The sequence below is a fragment of the Lissotriton helveticus genome, chromosome 6 (assembly GCF_964261635.1).
Source record: "Lissotriton helveticus chromosome 6, aLisHel1.1, whole genome shotgun sequence".
NCBI lineage: Eukaryota > Metazoa > Chordata > Amphibia > Caudata > Salamandridae > Lissotriton > Lissotriton helveticus.
The window spans coordinates 1,530,703,938-1,530,723,023 of record NC_136067.1 but is presented as its reverse complement, the minus strand read 5'-3'; the positions used below and the strand labels follow the sequence as shown (position 1 = coordinate 1,530,723,023).

The following is a 19,086-nucleotide window of genomic DNA, read 5'->3' as shown; positions in this document are numbered from 1 at the left end:
GATTTGCCCCAGTGGATGGAGAATCCCAGTGCCATCAGTGTGCATGTCACTCGCTGTGCGTGCAGTTTGCATGTCTTGTATGAACTTGCTTTTATTAGCAAGTCGTCCAGGTAAGGGTATATGTCGATTCCTTCCCTCCTTAAGTGTGCTGCGACCGCTGCGAGGCACTTTGTGAAGACCCTTGGTGCTGATTTTAGTCCAAACGCTAGGGTCGTGAACTGGTAGTGATCCTTGATGATAAATCTTAGCAGATGCTTGTGCCGCCTGTTCATTGGGATGTGCAGGTAGGCATCCTTGAGGTCTATGGTGACCATGAAGTCCCCGCCTTGTATCTGAGGAAGTACCTCTTGTAGGGATGTCATCTTGAATTTTTGTGTTTTTATGTATTTGTTGAGGAACCTTAGGTCCAGAATGGGTCTCATTGTTTCGTCCACCTTTGGTACCAGGAAGTACGTTGATTACACTCTCCTGTTCCTTTCTCTGTGTGGTACAGGCTCGATAGCCTCCTCCTGCAGGAGTTCCTTTGCTTCCTTTTCAAGTAGTTCTAGTTCCTTCCTTGCTAGCGCTCTTCTTTTTGGTCTTTTGCTTGGGGGTGTTCTTTCCAACTCTATGCAGTATCTGAACTGTATGATGTTGAGTATCCATTTGTCTGTGGTTATTTTCTTCCACTCCTGGAAGAAAAGATTCAGTCTTCCTCCCACCGGTGTCACATGCTCGTGGATGTTTAGTCCGAGCCACTGCTCTTTGTTGTAGCTGTGCTCCACCCTGGGAGTTTTTGAATGGGTGTGCACATGTAGAGTGACAGTCACTTAGAGGTGGGTTGTTGTCCCCCTCTTCTATTATTTCCACGTCCATTCGCCCTCCCGTGAAAGGACTGGCCCCTTTGTTGGTATTGCCAGGGTTACTTTTGCTGCCCTTGTTGTGTCTGGGTGTCGCCCTGGTGGGACTGCTGGAACGCCTGGTGCGACGTTCCTGGTTGGTTTCCCCCTTTCCCGTTCGGTCTCCGTAACGGGGTCCCCCTTTTTGTCCCTCTGAATTGCAAGGCCCCCATGGATCTTGCAGTGTCGTCTTTTTTTTCAGCTGGGTGAGCTTTTCGTCCACTGGTGCTCCGAACAGTGTCTCTCCGTTGAACGGGGTGTTCAGGATGTTGTGTTGCACCTCTGGCTTGAAACCTGAGATCCTGAACCAGGCTGGTCTCCCTTCCGTGATGCCCAACATCATAAGTCTGCTGGACGTGTCAGCTCCGTCCAAGGCGGTTTTTGAGGCAAGAATTTGCCACATTCTTCCCCTCCTCTACAAGATGCGAATCCCTTTGTTGGTATTCTTGTGGAAGGTGCTTGACTAACTGGCCCAGCTCGTCCAAGATCTGGTATTGGTGCCTGTTCAGCAGGGCGTTGGAATTAGCTATGCGCCAGTGCGTTGCGGCGTTCCTCTCGATTTTTCTCCCAGTCAGGTCCATCCTTCTGCTCTCCTTGTCTGGAGGTGGCCCTGAAGTTGTCGGGACGGCCCTTTTCCTTGCAGTCGCCGCAATGATGGAGTCCGCAGTGACCGAGCCCTGGATGTAGGGTGGGTCCTTGAAGGAGTGCTTATACTTTTTCTCCATCCTGGGTGTAACGGGCCTGCAAGTTGCAGGCTCTTTGAAGGCCTCTCTCCCCTGTCCTTTGACGCTTTCGAGCATCGGCAGGTACTGGTTCCTAGTTTGTATTGGGAGCAGTGTTTCCAAGAGGAAATTCGCCTTCGGCTATTCCTCCTCGAGTTTTACCCCGAAGGCTGTTGCTGCATTTCTGATGACTGCATTGTATAACCCAGTGTCATCAGGCGGTGAGGGCCTCGAAGGATACGAGTCCACACCCTTTTCTGGACTCTCGGTGTAAATGTCCTGCCACTCCAGGTCCAGTGTCTCAGAGGATGCCGAGCCCAGGGTTGTCCTCTGGTCATCATCCGCCTCCTCCTCGTAGTAGGGGCATTCCTCTTCCAGTTCCTCATGGCTTACCGACGGTCCTTCGACATCGTAGTCCTCTTCTTCTGCGACTATCTCGACAACCAGTGGCTTTGGTTTTGACGGGATTACAAAGTCTTTCATCCTTTCGTCGCATTCTCTTTTTCGTTGCAGGATGTTCTCCATCTCTGCCTCGAGCCGTCTCTTTCCATTTCGGCTGCATGTTCGGCGTCGAATAGTTCTGCCGTTCTCTTAGTCTGATACGCTGGCGTAGAGACTGATTTCGGCGTCAAGACTGATTTCGGGCCCTTCATCGGTGCCAAAGTGCTCATCGGGTCCTTATGTTTCGTTGTCGAATGTTCCCTTTCGTGGACGCTTTTCGACAGCCTTGCCTGTTCGCCGGCCTTCGGCGCCTGGGAGTCCTTCTCTGAGGATCCCCTGGGCCTGTATGTTGCTGCGGATGCCGAAACCTTCGGTGTTGGCGCTTTCGAGGTCTTGCCCTCATTTTTTCTAGAGTCTTGTTCAGACTGTCGAGTGTATTTCGTGGATTTAGGGGCCGTCGAGTCTACAACCTTTTCAGGAGTCTTCTTATTGGTCTCAACGACCGTGTACCAGTCGTCTTCACCGGCAACTTTGTCTTCCTCGTTGGTCTTTGAGCCCCAGGTCTTGAAGGGACGGTGGCTGGCCCTTGCCCTGCATGTTGAAGTTCGCCCTTCTCTGCCTCTCTCTAACTCGAAGAGTCTTCGGCGTAAAGGCGGAGCAGACGTTGCAGTCCCTGCTCTCGTGGTCGACCGGTAGGCAAAGGTTGCAAACCGGGTGCTGGTCCTTCTGCGCGTATTTGTGGTGGCAGTTATGGCAGAATTTGAACGGTGTGTTGTCCATCCCTTGCATTCAGGGGGCCCCCTGAGTGCGCATCCTCCATTGGACGTCGAAGTTCTCTAAGTTCTCCTTCTTCGTCGTCGTCCTCTTCGATGGTGTAGTCTCACGTCGTCTTTTCAATATTTTTCATCCAAAATTTGGCTTTTGGCTTCTTCTTTTCTCCAAACCTCTGGAGCCCTCTCGGGAACGATCCAGACCCAACGACGGAAAAAAGAATTGGGAGATGGCGCCCAAGGGTGGGAGCTTCCGCAGGAAGCATGCCGACGTCACAGGAAGGACACCAAAAGATGAGACGTCGACGCCCAACTGGGCAGAGAAAAAAAAAACAAAGAAAAGACTACGATTCCGGACCCAACCACTAGACCGCGGAATAATGCACAGCATAGTGAATCCAGAAAGATTCACGCTGCAAAACTGTTAATGAGCCTATAATACTCTGTAGTATTTGCTTCATAACATTAAACAGTCAGAAATCTGACGGAGGTCCAGAGTTCATCTTGGTGACTACTCGGATGAGCATACAAGCAGAGATGGATGTAAAGGGAGAAAGGCAGGGTATACATGGGTCCATGTCAAATTTTAGCCATCATAAAAAGTTTTTCTTCAATATCTGCTCTTATGATGTTGCAGGAGGCTGGCTCTCTATACAGTGCATTAAAATGAGGGACACTGTGCAGAGAGTCAGGCAGCCCTTACTGGCTTATATGGGTTAGAAAAAGCTCTTTTGTGGTAGTGTGAATGAGCAGTTTTGTGCTTCGCACTATCCTTTGATAAGCCTAGACACTCAAAGAAATCGGACACCAATTTATAAACATAACAGATTTTCATATGAATTTAGAAACTAAGATCGCAATCCGATAAGCCTTTTTTAAGATAGGGATTTCTCAAGACTTACAAAATGCACTGCATTGTATCTTTAAAGCGGCAATGTTATTCAATAGGGGAGAAACATACTGTTTCGGTTGGTTAGCAACAACTTACAGGACTGTTCTTCTAGAGTTAAGTATGGGGCAAGGTCCAAGGTATCACCAACAGGTCACCTCGGTCAGCTCTTCGACATCCGGTGCAGATGTGCTTTTTGGCGTTGTGTCCTGTTTAAATCAATGGGGAACAGTACCTGTCAAAAGAGGAGGCAAGCAGGGACTGGGAGGAGGGGGGGGCAGTTTAATAGAACTAACAGGGAGGCTCCGGTCCTGAGGGTTTTGGGTATGCAGAGACACCATCTGCCCACTGAACCTCGGGCTGGGGGGCTAGTGAGGAGTGGGACTCTGTCCAGCTGGGTCACATCTCTGTAGACTTACAGTTCTACGTTCCTGCAGAAAGAAACTGCAGGCGGTGATTGGGGACCTAGACTGGCCAACCCCAAGGGTGGGCTCAGGTCTTGAGGGTCTCAGGACAATTTTGGAACCGTCGCCTCCCTCAGACTCTGGCTGTGAGGCACAGCTGCAGGAGTGCTTCGAGGCGTTGGGTCAAGGTCAGAGACTTACTCTAAATCTGGGTGATCTGGTGAAGAGGGGAAACAGGGAATCAGGGCGACTCAGTGCTAGCCTGGTGGGTCCAGACGTCCCTCAATGGAAGGTCCGGACTAGACCACCAACAAGCCTTGGTTGCTGCAACTGCTCCGGTACCCAGGGTATTGATGTGGGGTGTCTCCTGGAGGTCCTGATGTCTCTAAACTTGGCAAGGTGATGTATCTGATCTCCTGGAGCACGAATACCTTTCTCCTGTCGCACTGCTTCTTCAGTGAGCCTGAAGGCTTGTGAAACAGTGGGCTGCCAAATGCTTTGCGGTGCCTACAGATGCAAGGGAGCAGCTCCTCTACATAAAAGGAGATCCATCTCAGTTGTTGAGGTACTGGACAGTCCCACAAAGCTTTTGGGGAGGGTGTCCACCATTTGGAGAAGTCGGCCCACCAATGGTCAAAGTGCAAGCAGCCTGGCAGGGTTTTCTCCTAATCTTTGGTACAGGTATTCAGTTCTAGTTTTCTCCGGTCTTTCTTTCTTCCTCGGTAGTTGAATCTGATTTCCTTGTGTCAGAGGGGCCACCTAAATGCTCAATTTAGGGGAGTGAAGGGAAGTAGCCAGTGGGCTATTTACTCCTGGGGTCAATACAGCCCTAGATCAATTTCTTTGGGGAGTTGGAATCACCCTGTCCCAGAGATCTTAATTCCAACAAAAAATAAACACACACACTCAAAAACACAAAAGATGGTGGAATTCCTATTTTCGTGTTCACTTTAAGCTGCCCACCCTAGAGGTGTCCAGCCTGGCAGTACAACACACCTCCTACGCAGCTAATTTCCTGCTTGTCTTGGTGCCAAATAGGCTTTAGGGCAAGGGGTGGCATGCTCCAGGTCTTAGGAAAGCCAGGCTCACTTATCAAAGGCTGGGGGCTCTTTGAAGCTCCAGCCTTGACATGCTAATTTACTAGCCATCCTGTTTGGAAGAGATGTAAACAAGTCCTGACGGAGCAGGCATTGTTTCTGAGCTCTTAGAGCAGGGCTCTCACCTCCTAGGGGCTCAGAAACTAATCTGTGGTGGCAGGCTGGACAGGACAAGTCAGCCAGCACACTAGAGGACTAGTAGGTTTCAGGGGGTACATCGAAGGTACCCTCTGGATGCAGGTATTAATTAATCCAACACTGGAATCAGTGTGGGGTTATTAATACGAGGTGTTTGATACCAAACACCATAGGTTTCAATGAAGCCATTATGTAGCTGGGAAATTAGTTTTGCCCAGTGTTTTGCACATACCTTAAGATGGCTTCCATGCTCACTTCTAATATCCAACAATGGAGCTAGACATTACAGGGGCATATCTGCTCATGCAGCTATGTCCTCACACGTGCTATAACGCACTCTGCCTTAGGGCTCCAAGGACTGTTGTAGGAGTGCCTTACATATAGCCCAAGCAGGGTTTTTGGCTTGGCACACTGGAGTATGTGGTGTTTTCAAACATGGTTTGCACCATGTCACGCAGTCTGCAATGGCAATGTGTGTGTAATTTGTGTTTGGGTCCCTGAAGGTGGCATAAGATTTGCTGTAGCTCCAACGGTCCCTCTTTAGTACCCATGCCCTAGGGTAACATTTAATAGGGACTTACAGGGATGCTAAAGTTCTTTGCCAATTGAAGAACAATCAGTCATCACTGTTGAAGGAGCCCTAGCACGTAGATCTGATTTGCAGGCCTAAGTGCACTGTCAGTCGAAAATCAGTCCCTAGCAACTACAAAGGGGCAAACAGTGTGGGTGGTGGGGGACTACTGCAACAAAAAGCCCAGTTTCCTACAGGTGTTAATTCCATCAATGAAGTAGTGATATGAATGGTGACAGTTTGAGTATGATTTACGTGAGTAATACTTTTACCATTAGATAGCTATGTAAGGCTTGGAAATACATTTTTTATTAGGTTTGATGCATTATTCTATAATAACACTACTGTCATTTTGACTAGGACAGTTTTGCAAGGTTTCATAATTTGTCTTAGGTTTTGTACTTTTAGGGTATCTGAATCCATTTTTTTTTCTGATCAACGTAGGGTAGTGGTAGCCACTTTGGAGTGTTTATTAAACTAATGCAAGTAATTTCTACATACAATAGAGGACAGGAGTGTAGGATTAGTAACTGGGTAAGCTGTAGATTGAAACTAATTACAGAATGCTAGGCTTTGTTCCTCCACTGAAAAATGAATTGGGTATACAGCGTTAACTGAATCTGTAAAATTGCTGAGATTTATTTTATTCCATGGTGGATTATATTTGTGGTCAGTGTTAGAATGATCTTTGGTGTTATTAAAAGGGTAAATGTATTCATACCAGATAGAGCTGTTAGATCATTTGACCAAATTATAGTCTAGGGTGGCCTTTTTGTGCATCTGGAAGCTGATGTTCTGCACCAGATTAAAGATAGCCAGTAGAACAAAATAATTTTGCCTTGTGATCAAACAAATCATTGGCCCAGTAATTAGAATCCACTTTGAAAGTAGACACTAGTTCCAAATACTCAGATGGGAAGGTGTTCATTTAAGAGGCTGGGCGATAAGTGTATAGTTCCAGTATTTTAGGGAATCAATGGCATTACTAACAAAATGTCTACATTGTTAGTTATTATAGATTAAGCAATATTTCTTAGCTAGAATAGCTACCCATCATTTTTTTGTTAACTGTGTTCAGCTTAGAAACAGGAGAGTGAACCAGGACTCCTCCAAGGATTTTAAGTGTATCCAAGTCAGAGAGCTAGGTTTCTGTGAGCAGAAAATCAAACTCATTTTGTTAAATTAGTTTAATAATTTCCTTATCATTTTTCTATTTTTTTAGTTACTGTCTAAGGATCTAGTACTCAAGTAAGTCCTACACAGCATATTAAGGTTACTTATCCTTGCCCAATACCTGTTTGGGTACAACAGAGCTCCCAAGGCGATAGCCCTCCGCAATTGGATTGCTGCTTGAGAATTGAATGGCAGTCATTCTTTTTAGTACAAAGCACTTTCAACTGCCATGCAGAGTATGTAGTCAGGCAAACAGAACAACTGGCCCCAGTCCCATTGGGAAGAATGGGGCACGTTTATGGAAAACCATCAGCAGTCATGTATCTGCGCCATGTAAATATGTGATTTTGCACATGCTCAAAGATGTAGCTCCAAACAAAGAAAAGGTTATCATAGGATGCCCACCATGGGGGGAAAAGCATGTCCACAAGGGCCTAATATTCCAAAACATTAAGAAACATGCATTTTTCAACAGCAGAAATCCCAGAAAATAATATCATAAAACCTAAAGGGCTAAGAAATCTAACAAATAATAGCAATCAAAGAAATATTTGTAGTAAATTATTCTTCATGGGAGAGAACAAGGATACTGCTAGGTTTACCTATGCACTGGGATAATATTTAAGCCATTACATTCTTACCATCACAATTTCAAGAGCAGGAAGAATTCCTAAGTTTGCCAGAGTTTTGAAAAATGCATCCCTGCTTTGAGGTTGTAATGTCTGGGAAAATGCACAGAACTCCTTGAAAAAATTGACCTGCGTAAAAATAACAGATTATGATTTTACATACATCTAGAGGTTGCCCACCAACAATTATATGCTAACAAGAATTACAACAATGTAGCACATTTTATAATACAACAATTCACCTGTGCTTTCAATTCACAATACATGTGGTTGACTTTCCAAAACATGCATTTAGGATCAAAATGAACAAGTTACTTACCTTCAGTAAAGCATTATCTGGTAGAAACATAGTCTAGCCGCAGATTCCATAACTTTGAATTCTCTCTAGGCGCCAGACTGGATCCAGAAATGTTTTCAGCAGTACCTCCGCGTGCCGGGGGTGGGGGCAGTGTCGTACGACTCTGTGCCGATGTCAGTGGTATCGTAAGTCACCTCTGACATGAGTGACATCAGTTTCTTCTGTGAAATCTTCCGTGCCACAACACGGAGCCAGTATAGAAACTAGCTGGGGAAACTGTGTGCCAAAAAATATCAACTTAAATTTGAAGAACCAGTTACTTACCTTCAGTAATGATGTATCTGGTAAAGACACAGTCTAGCCGCAGATTCCTTAACTTGTGAATTCTCCCCGGTGTTAGACTGGATCCGGATACATTTCTCAGCAGTACCTCTGCATGCCCATGGGGCACCCCCGAATGGGTCTGCGCGACTTCGTCTCCAGATATGTCAACTGAGCCATAAAAGTCCCCTCCGGCGCGCAGACGTCAGCTTCTTCTGTAAAACTTTTCACGCGGAATCCGGAGACACATAGAAACTGGCTGTAGAGGCAGTGTGCTAAAAAGAGGAAAGAACTTGACAACAATAAAACAAGCATTTGCAAAGCAATAGGACACGCTTTTACGCGATACCTATTGCATTGCAAACAGGAATGCGGGTGGGCAGGGGCAGGAAGAGTCCTTTTGGTGCTGAGGATTTCGACTCCAAAGGTTTTTCAGGTTTCAAAGATTTTGGTTTTGAAGATTTTGGTGTGGAACCAATTTTGGATTTGAAGACCGATGGTTTCGTGTCGGAAGTAGGCTTTGGTCAGCTCGGTCCCGTGCCCGAAGGCTTTTTGGAGTGTAGTAGTCTTTATGCCCCAGCTGGACCACTTAGCATTACACTTGAGCACACATAGAACTTGGTTCTGGAGTCACCCTTGGGGATGGTAGTCATCGGTGGAGATGTTAACGTAGTAATGAATCCAGACATCTATGTTCAGAACTGCTAATACAAGTAGTAGATCCCGCTTGACTGGCATTGCTGGGGGTTCATAGACACATGGCGTAGATGGCACCCGACATCAAAACAATACAGTCACTGCTTGGCCATGCACCATTCATTTTCCCGTAAGGAGTACATTTTTATGATAGCTAGTGAGACAATTATTGTCTTACAGGATGCAGATTGTGCCCAAGGTAACCTCCGTGCATTCCCCACTTGAAGTTCAACTCAGTCTGCAGCCAGGTGGACAGCAAGGGGATTGGAAACTTAGTGCCTGGTGGCTTTAGGACCCCTTACTTGTGGGCCTTCTGAGGGAAGATATGGAGGAGTATTTCTGCAGATGATGCAGGTGACATCAGGGAGTCCTGGAAGTGTCAAACTACTGTGGACTCGGACTCTGGAGCGCCAGAGGACCGGTGTGCCACTCGGTGGCGTCGGGTGCAGTGGTGGTTCCAGGTCTCTGGTTTCTTTGTCCTCAGCAGGCTCGGCGTCCTTCTTGGCAGTTTCTTTTGAACACCGCTGCTGTTCACAGGAGATCTGGTCCTTGTGGAAGGCAGTCAGTCCTTCCTCCCAGGGGTTCTGGAGGTCGCTGGCTGCAGGACAAGGCAACTTTTGGTGCAAGATCTCTGGAAACTGCAGGCAGGCCGGTGGCGCTGGGGCCAAGTTAGTTGTTCTCTGCAGTCTCCTCTGCTGGGCGTCTTTCGTCCTCCTTCGTAGGTTGCAGGAATCTGACTTCTTGGTTCAGGGCTGCCCCCTAAATACTGTATTTTAGGGGTCTCAAGGTCAGTAGCCAATAGGCTACTGACATTAGGCTGACTATACCACTGGTGGGGGAGTGGGCACAATCCCTAATCTGGATTGGAGAGTGCATGCCATCTGCAAGATAGCAGGCACTGAAGAGTGGGCTTCATCTTGCCTCCCCCCCACCTGAGGTGTGGTGTTGGCAGAGGTGGGCAAACCTCCTGGGCTGCTCTAATTTTTCCCGCCTGTATTCCTGCCTAAAAGGAGGGGCTTCCCGCCTGTATTCCCACCTAAAAGGAGGGGATACAGGAGGGGGCTGCTCCTGATAGCAGGAGAGGTTGGGGTCACATTACAAAGGCAGCAAGGCCTTTGGAGCTCCCCTGCCACAGATGACTTCCCTTGGGATGGGGGAGGTGTGGCCACCTCCACCCAGGAAAGGTTTTGTTTCTAGGCTCAGGGAGCGAAGGCTCCCACCCCCGGGTTCCAGAAACATGTTTTGTGGTGGCAGGCTGGTGTGTACCAGTCAGGGAACCCACCAGAGGCTGGTCGTTTTTCAGGGGGCATCTCTGATTGCATTTCGCATTAAATCCTACACTGGCATCAGTGTGGGTATAAGGTTATGAGAAGTTTGATACCAAACTTCCCAGTTTTCAGTAAAGTCATTACGGTGCTGTGGAGTTTGCTATGACAAACTCGCAGCACCATATACTCCTAATGGCATCACTGTACTTATAATGTCTAAGAATTGGTCTAAACACTGTAGGGGGATAGGGCTCATGCACCTATACCCTCACCACTGGTACAGTGCACCCAGCTAGAGGGGTGGCTGACCTACTATCACGGTTCTTTCCAAGCCAGGCAGCCTTGTTGACTCCTGCGCTTGATAGGCCCATTTCACTTACTAATGTGGAAGCGATGAATTAAGCTAAAGACCTGGACAGTAGGCAACGAGGGAAAATCCACCCATCAGTTCACGGTGAAAAAAATGGCTTTATACCAGGTAGACATACACAGCATAGTCTCAGGTGCTTGCCCGTGGTGGTGGCAAATTCAGGTGACCTGCCGGAAAGACCATGTTGAAACAGATTTTCACAGGGTTTTCAACACAGTACAATGACCACTTATGCTCATGGTGTTGCACAAAATTGCTTTTGGCTGGTATTTCCAAGGCTGTGTCAAAATGTTTTATTCCTTCCCTTTGGCACAATCAGGGTCAATAGCATCCTGGCGGAGCCTCTCTCTATTGGCAGGGGGATGCAACAGGGGTGTAATGTATCTTCTTTGTTGGCATTAGTGGTGGAGCCCCTGGCAGAGTGAATACGACAAGATACAACCATGTGGGGATTTCAATGATGTAGTGGCTCCAAAGATCGCATCTCCCTCTACACTGAGGATTCCGTTCTATATCCAAAGACCCAAGTGCTCGGTCCCTAGGGCATTTTAGATCCTGCAGGTTGTCGGGGATGCCACAGGGTCAACGGGAGTACATCTGTAGTTATTCCCCAAGTGTGAAGTTCATCTGGTTCAGCCATCATCCCGCAGATGAGGGTGACTACAACACACTTCAAATACTTAGGTTGGCATCTGGTGTAATATTTAGGCCTCTGTTGGGAACTCAACGTTGCTACCCTAGTAGACAGGAACAGAAGAAACATCGAATGATGTGCCACATTGCCGCTCACCAAAATGGACTGCGGAGCATTATTTAAAATGATTGCCCTTATGTAATTCTTGTATGTCCTCCAGTTACCACCAGCCCCTTCCAATACTTTTTTTTACAATTCAGACTTTGGCACACTGCTCTGTTTTTGTAGGTGATACTTGTACCAAATGTTTCTTTGGCTAAATGTATGCTAGCCCCCTTTGATGGCTTCCCAACTGATGCCACTAAATGACGGGCTCTTCTGTGACGGAGGAGAATCAGTGTTGCGCCTGGAGTTTGATATCTTTGACCCTTGGTAACTATAATCCCCTTCATTTGCTGGAAATCAGAAACACCTAGGGTGATACTGCAGGGTGACAACGGAAACCCCGCTATGGCCTTGGTGAGTGCTGCAGCCTGTGGTTACGTTGGAGGGGGATCTAATTGTGGGATCTCATTGGCATCTCTAAACTTGGGGATGCATGGGAGAAGAACTATATCAAATAATATAATCAACTGACCCAAACAAATGACCTCCATAACGGTTCGTTAGATACTTGCAATCATGCTATTGATCAGCACAGGGATGCCTTGGCAGACGTGCCAGATTTCCCCTTGCTTCAGGCAACAATGGAACACATGGAAAAGAAGGGCATCTCCTGGTGTTAGATACCTTATAAATTCTCCGTAGCACTTTCAGAGCCTGAAGGAAATAGAGAGAAACCTGGAAGATCTTGTTGAAGAGGATTGGGTTGAGGTCATGTTGTCAGAATGTGTCTTGGTCATTTCAGCACAGCTCTGACTCATTCAAATAAAGTACTTGCACCAGGCATATTTTCATCACACTAGGTGGAAAATGGGTAGGGCTCCGTCCCCGAAATGTGGGAGTACATGGGGCACATTTCAACACACCACAAGGAAGCTTTCTGTTCTATCCACTGGGATACAGCACACAACTGTAAGGGGGATGTGGTAGGCCATGCTCTGCCCTTGGATTCCAAAGTTGCATTGTTATAATGGAAGAGTGGATGTTAGATGAGGCTCTCAGACACTTGTAGGGCTTGGTTTGTTGATTGCCAAACGTAATTTTACCAGTCCACCTTTGAATGTGTAGTATTTAGCAACACAGCCCGAGTAGTGCGGAAGGTCAAGAGCAGAAAGGTCGGCACAAAGCCCAGTTTGCAAAGACATAGTAGGATGTATCCCAGGACACCAGAGGCAAACCACCACAGTTGAGGCACAGTAAGCCCCTGTCAGCCGTTGACCTCCCAACCCCTCTGAACGGTCTGAACGGAGTCTTACAATTCCTAGTTTATCTCAAAATACCAACCAACACTTTTGCCTAATATCATTTAAGGATTCAAGGATGATGAGGAGGGGGACAAGGGTTATAGAGGTTTGACAGCAAATGTTATTCCTGTAATATTTTTTCAAATCACTAACATGCTACATTAGGTATAGCCACACATACAACTCCTTCAAAAATACACTAAAACCAAATAGGAAAATTTCCTTTTTGACATTTGAAAAAGTCAGTAAGAAAAACTAGCTTACCAATTCACGTCTTTTGTCATCATCTGTAGCTTCGTCTGTTAATTGTGCAAAGACTTCTGACAAAAATTTCTCATCTTCCTGTAGATTTCCCAAAATAATGACAAACTGGTGATCCATTCGAACACTAAATTTACCACAGTAGCATGAATACAATATTAAGACAGCACCAGAAAGAGGTATAAATGTTTCCTAAGAAACTAAGCTGGAAAGGGAAGCAATCTAGGCACAGCAAGTGACCATTTTAGCTCCTGCCCCAAAAACTCGGTAACACAATAAAGCTGCATACTACATTACTAAAACCCAAAACAGTTTGGCTTACCTTTAAGTTATAAATGAACTCAAAGACAGTCATCACATTTTGTAAATGTACTCATCTATATACAATCAGTGTTCAGAAATTGTTTACTATCAGTTGAAACTTTGGTCTTTATGACAGGGAGCAACCTGCAATTGCACCATGCCAGTTATTTGTTTATTTCATGAACAGATAAAACTGATGCAACTTATGTTGAAACAAGTGACAATGAGCAAGTATGGGTCAAAGATTCACTTGAAAAGCAAGCTACCACCTGTTCATGTAAGGCAAATAATAGGTTTTTAATATTTATCCGGTTGCAGACCTTCTAAATCAAGATGGCTTACTTCTAGCTCCCAGATATTTCTCAGAAATAAGCGCCATCAACAATAAATACAGCACTTATTTATATAGTGTATGTTTAAAGGAACTTATGACAATGCTGGTTTAAGGCTGCACTAAACAAAACAAAAGTGCACCCCTGTCACAGTGGAAATGTACAGGTTCCTTGGCTAAAAAAAAATATAAATAAACCTTCTTGAGACAGCTAATTCACACCGTAACACTGGAGTCTTAACCCAATTTTGCCTCAGTCATACCGAAGGAAAACCACGAACATTAGAGCAAAGCAGCAATTTGGTAAACGTTGTTCACCTTAAAGGACACATGAAAAAAAAACTATCTTGGCACAGCACGTTCACCCACTATCCGTTTTTTTCTATGGCTAGAAATAAACGTTCTCATGTTAATAGGATAGTTATTTCATCCGCCAACATCTCATTACAAAGAGGGAGTGGGGAGCAGTCTGTTCTTTTCTGCTATCTCTGTTGTTAGTACTCCTCTTTTGACCAGGAAGTAATGTTTAGTCCAGATGCTTTTCCCCCCCAGAATACATGCAAACTACTTGCCGGTGCTTATAAAGTTGGTGAGACCAAAATTTTGTGGGAGGACAATTGGACAGTGAACATTTGTTATGGGAGATAATTTTGCACTACTTCTTCAACACTGAAAGTCGTTAAGAGTGCTGTAACTGTGCAGCACCATTCATTGACATGCCTGAACATCTTTTACTAAACCTCTACTTTGCTCAAATGTGCCAGAAGTTATTATCTGAGAAAGAGTTTTTGAAATTTCAAAAGCTCATCACTTACCAAATAGATTAGTAGTAAAATTGGGTAGCTGGATAGCTGAATATAGTCAGCTGCTAAACTAAGTTACTTAGTTGTTGAAGCTTGAAGCAAACTTCACTTTTGCTTATATAAACGCCTTGGCGAAAACTAACACCTTTTAATAATGAACAAAAATAACATGCATATAATGTTGACAATTATGAAGTAATACAAGGTGATCCCTTATAAAAGCGACTTTAATGTTCTAATGCAGTTTGCAATCTTACCTGTAACATGCTAACAATCTCAACTTTGTTGAAGAAAATAAATGACGTTAGAGTGGAAAGAAAGTTCTCTTCGAAAACGGATGGTGTTGGCAAGATGATGTCCTGTATGTACTGTACCCTGTAGGTCTGATGGATCTTCTGCCTAAGTTCTGAGTCCGTTATAGGAATAACCTCTTTAAATTTAGCAGTTTTGGTCAAAAATTCCCTGTGGCTTTTGGGCTGAGCTATTGCAGGATCATACTCTAGGCATCCTACAACATCCATGATACACTCATCTGAAAACATTACCTCAAACAGTGTTGCTTTATTGAGGAATAAAATCCCTCTAATAATTTCATATAAATGATGCAAGCCTTCAGAGTTATCTAGATTCTCACAAGTCTGAAAGAGCTGCAATAGTTTTTTTATGTAGCCTTCATTCTCCAAGGCAAGTGCCAACTTTTCCCTACGAATAGGCGAGGATAGAACAGAAGTAACAAGGTCAGCAATTTCTTCAAGTTTGTCAAGTTCACAGGTAGGAAGGTCAATCAAATGACTAGTTTCTGGCATCTCTTCAAAGCGATCCTCTTCAGACTCATCTATGAGGTCTTGAGTAACTTCCACGGACGGATCCTTACCTTGAACCTATGAAACAAAGGCAGAGTGAATTACTTCCTTTGAAGAAAAAGAGCATTAGAAAGAACCACGGAGAAACTCTTACTCCAACAAGTGTCATTGTGCCTCAATTTCAACAAAGACATGAGTACGGTCTGAAGAAAGAGCGAGAACATGGAAAAATAAGAGAATCTTAGAAACTTATTTCACGTTTCTTGGTAAAAAGCAAATGAAGGTGGTTAGGGAGGGGACAAAGAAGGGGAAAGTAGGCTATGCAAGGGGAAACTAGGCCAACTGTCCATTTGGTGGGGAGCATAGAAATAAAATGGAATAAATGATTATGTGAAAACTGAATAATAGTTCAGGTGTTTTATTTTTTTTTATTCTGTAAGGAGGAATATTTTTTAGGCTACCTCAAATCCTCAATTAAAGTCACAAGTGGTTAAAAGCACCAAAAATTATTTGGTCTCAGCACAGTGGAATTTAAATCTTCTGCTTCTAGCGGAACAGCTATTCTGCTTCTGAGGTTCCGGGTATCTCCCAATATGTGAACGCTGGAGTAGAGATTAGCAGAGTGTTGACATTCAAGGGCTTTTAAGATGAGGCAAGCAAGTTTAACCTTCAACTCTGGTCTCTGAAGGTAGCCTATTAAGATGTTACATTGAAGAAATCAATTTAGGAGAGGTCTGAATCTTTTTAAAGGTGAGGAGATTGGTGGGGGGGGCGCTAGGTGGTGCACGAGCGGAATGGCCGCGCTTCTGTGAGGCTCCCGCAGTCCGGACATTTATTCTTTAATTATCCTGTGTTACTGCATATATAGGTGGATGTAACGGCTTAACCTAAGATCGGAGGACATCAGTGGTGCATGCGGTGATAAACTGTCCGCTCGCGGATGCCTAACTAACGCTGGCCACCTGACGATACTTCTTTAGTGGTATGACCCCTGCGATGTCCTGGAGCTGAGCCCGGGGAGGTGCAGCGACGCAAGAGCCGCGGCTGCCACGTGGTGAATAGGCCGGGCGGCTGTGACAGACGTAACAGCCTCGCTGAACATCGCGTGCAGCATCGGGCGGATCGGAATGCCTACTGGGTGTGAAAAACACCATTGCTTAGACGGAGCCTTCCCTGTGGAAACAATAGCGGAGTGCGGCTGGAAGTCCGGGTGAGGGCTGACTGTCCATACGTCCTGCAGACTACAAAATGGCAGCCATTACCGGCGAGTTGCGGAGTGCCGGTAATTAGAGGAGATCGGACTGGCAGATGCATTGGGAGCACACGGACAGGCACTGCTGAGAGACATGAGCGCAGTGAACTAAAAATCCTTAAAGTAGGATGGCGCTCATAGAACTGTGACGGTGCGGGGGCTCGTGGCTGCTGCAGAACTACGGTAAAGTGTGCAGGGATATACGCGCTGGCGGTGCACTGGCCATCCATGCACTGCTGAATGCGGGGAGTGCCGGGAACAAATTGGTTTATTTTTGGTGAGCGACACTAGTGTCATACGGAGGGGTGCCACGCATCGTCTGCGCTGAGGAAGAGTGGTGCGATTGGGCTTGCAGCAAACTACGGGCTGGGAACACGGCCATTCCTGGAAGGTGGATCCCGCCTATAACATATCCATCTCTAGTAGAACAGGCCCAGCAAGTGGCACGACCAGAAGACACATGGGCGAGACCTGCGACGCTGGATGCCAGTGAATACAGTGAAGGGGCGCATGTTATGATTGCTGTGGATTGGAGTTCAAAGTTGTACTGGGCCTCTATCCGAAACGTTGGGCAGACAAAAGCCCATAGCTGCGATTGCAGCAACCGGCTCCCGACTCACTTAGAGATTCTGAGAGACACTGCAGGGTGCCTGACCTTTGCATGATTGGGAGAGTGTATGCGCGCCAACCGCGCCTTACGTTTGAAACCAAAAGGAATGGGCGCCAACCGACTACTGAGGCAGAGAAGGATAAAATGGAACCGCCCACTCCTGTCGGTGGTACGTCAGCGATTCGCCACAATGGTGGACAAAATGGACACTCACTATACGCAGAGACCCCATTGCTCACAAGTTGGATGGGCACGATACACGCCTCAAGGAAGCGGAGCAAAGGATATCAGACACAGAAGATGTCACGACGCAACTGAAAACGGCGGTGTCCCCGATGGACAAACTGTTGAAAATTATAAATGCTAAGAACGAGGACATTGAAGCCCGCAACAGGCGTAACATCCGAATTTTGGGTGTGCCAGAGAGTACGAACACTGGCAGACTAGAGGGATATGTCGAGAAGATGTTGGCTACGGTGATTGGTACAGACGCACTAGCCCCTCAATTTGTTGTGGAAAGGGCATCACGACACCCTCCTGGAAGCACACCCAGGCCCATCATAGCGCGCCTTCTTAATTATAGAGATAGGGACACTGTAATGCGAGTGGCTAGGAAGAAAAGACAGCTACATTTTGACGGAGTGTCCTTCACCATCTTTCCAGACTTTACAACGCATGTGCAGGAGGAGAGGCGCAAGTTCAATACGGTGAAGCAGAAGTTCCGACAAGCGCAGGTGGATTATGTCCTTTTATACCCGGCACGCCTCTGGGTCACATAAGGCACTCAAACGATCTACATGAAGCCACAACAAGTGGAAGACTTCCTAAAGAAACTGAAACGGTGGAAGGACAATACTTCAGAGCGAGATGACACTCGGGAGACGCAATTATCTGATGTGGAATGAAACTGTTCCAAAATGACAGTACAGCTGCCCTGTGCGCGGAGGGACTCCAACGTGAGAGCTGCACGGACTGACACTATTCCTCTCACAGGTTGCCGTGTGTTTGGTGGGCATGCATGGGAGTGTTCTATAAGAGCGGGACACTAATGATCAGAAGAACCGGACACCCTTGCTGCCTAAAGGGAGACGGACCAGGTGTCGTAGGTCTCCTATACAGGGGTGAGGTACACGTGAGCCACTTGGTGGGATTCCCCCAATGGGAGTATCCCTATTATGTTGTGTTTCTTTGCTGTTGGGGGGGGGAGCGGGGGAATGTTGAATGCTTGCATAATTGGGATCCTTCAGTGGGTGGGGGGAGGGCGGGGATGGGGAGTTTACAGCGTTGCTGACAGTACAAGATCTTATGCAGCATTGGCATGGAATGTACGAATATTACTAATGGAGCTATGTCTCATACCGATGGCTTACCATTATCAAAGTTCGGTACAATACGGCAGGGGAAAGGAATGATTCAGATTTGAGGTTTTTATCCTGGAATGTAAGGGGACTGAATGATGCAAGAAAATGCAGGCAGGGTCTGGCATATTTAAACAGGCAGCAAATACAGATAGCATTGTTGCAGGAGACACATATACACCCACAGTCTCACAATACCTTTGTCAGCAGATGGGCGAAAGCTCGGGAGTTCTCTTCTTTTTCCTCATATGCATGAGGTACTGCCATTTTGATTAAACATCGGGTTGCCTTTGCACTTGCAGGTACAATATCGGACCCTCAGGGGAGGTATATCATTGTCTGGGGAAGAATGGGCAGGGATTCCGTGACAATTGCGAATTGTTATGCCCCCAATATAGATAGGCCTGAATTTTTACATCCTTATGGGGTAAAATAATAGACATAGGCTCTATGCACGTTATATTGGGGGGGGGGGGGATTTTAATGTTGCTTTCACTTCTGCACTAGATAGGGCTGATGCTACAATACATTACCATAACAAACCATGGGAGGCCATGACTGGAATACTGGAGGAGGGGGGCTGGTGGACAGCTGGCGTCGATTGCATACGTTGAGGCGGGAAGGGACTCATTTTACCTCACACACGGGGACATGGGCACG

The 19,086-nt window shown here is 46.2% G+C and overlaps 1 protein-coding gene across 6 annotated transcripts in view; it reads right to left on the bottom strand.

The window, feature by feature from the left end:
* Positions 1–19,086, bottom strand: part of PPP4R3B (protein phosphatase 4 regulatory subunit 3B) — a 333,143-nt gene that overhangs the window by 217,266 nt on the left and 96,791 nt on the right. For 4 of the 6 annotated variants that reach the window (XM_078649315.1, XM_078649313.1, XM_078649314.1 and 1 more), the window contains exons 4-6: positions 14,661–15,284; positions 12,970–13,047; positions 7,725–7,841 (exon numbers count right to left, since the gene is read on the bottom strand). In XM_078649315.1, the coding sequence (XP_078505441.1) occupies positions 7,725–7,841; positions 12,970–13,047; positions 14,661–15,284 (819 nt within the window). The remainder of the gene's footprint in view (positions 1–7,724; positions 7,842–12,969; positions 13,048–14,660; positions 15,285–19,086) is intronic. The other 2 variants (XM_078649316.1, XM_078649317.1) reach the window with 1 other exon arrangement.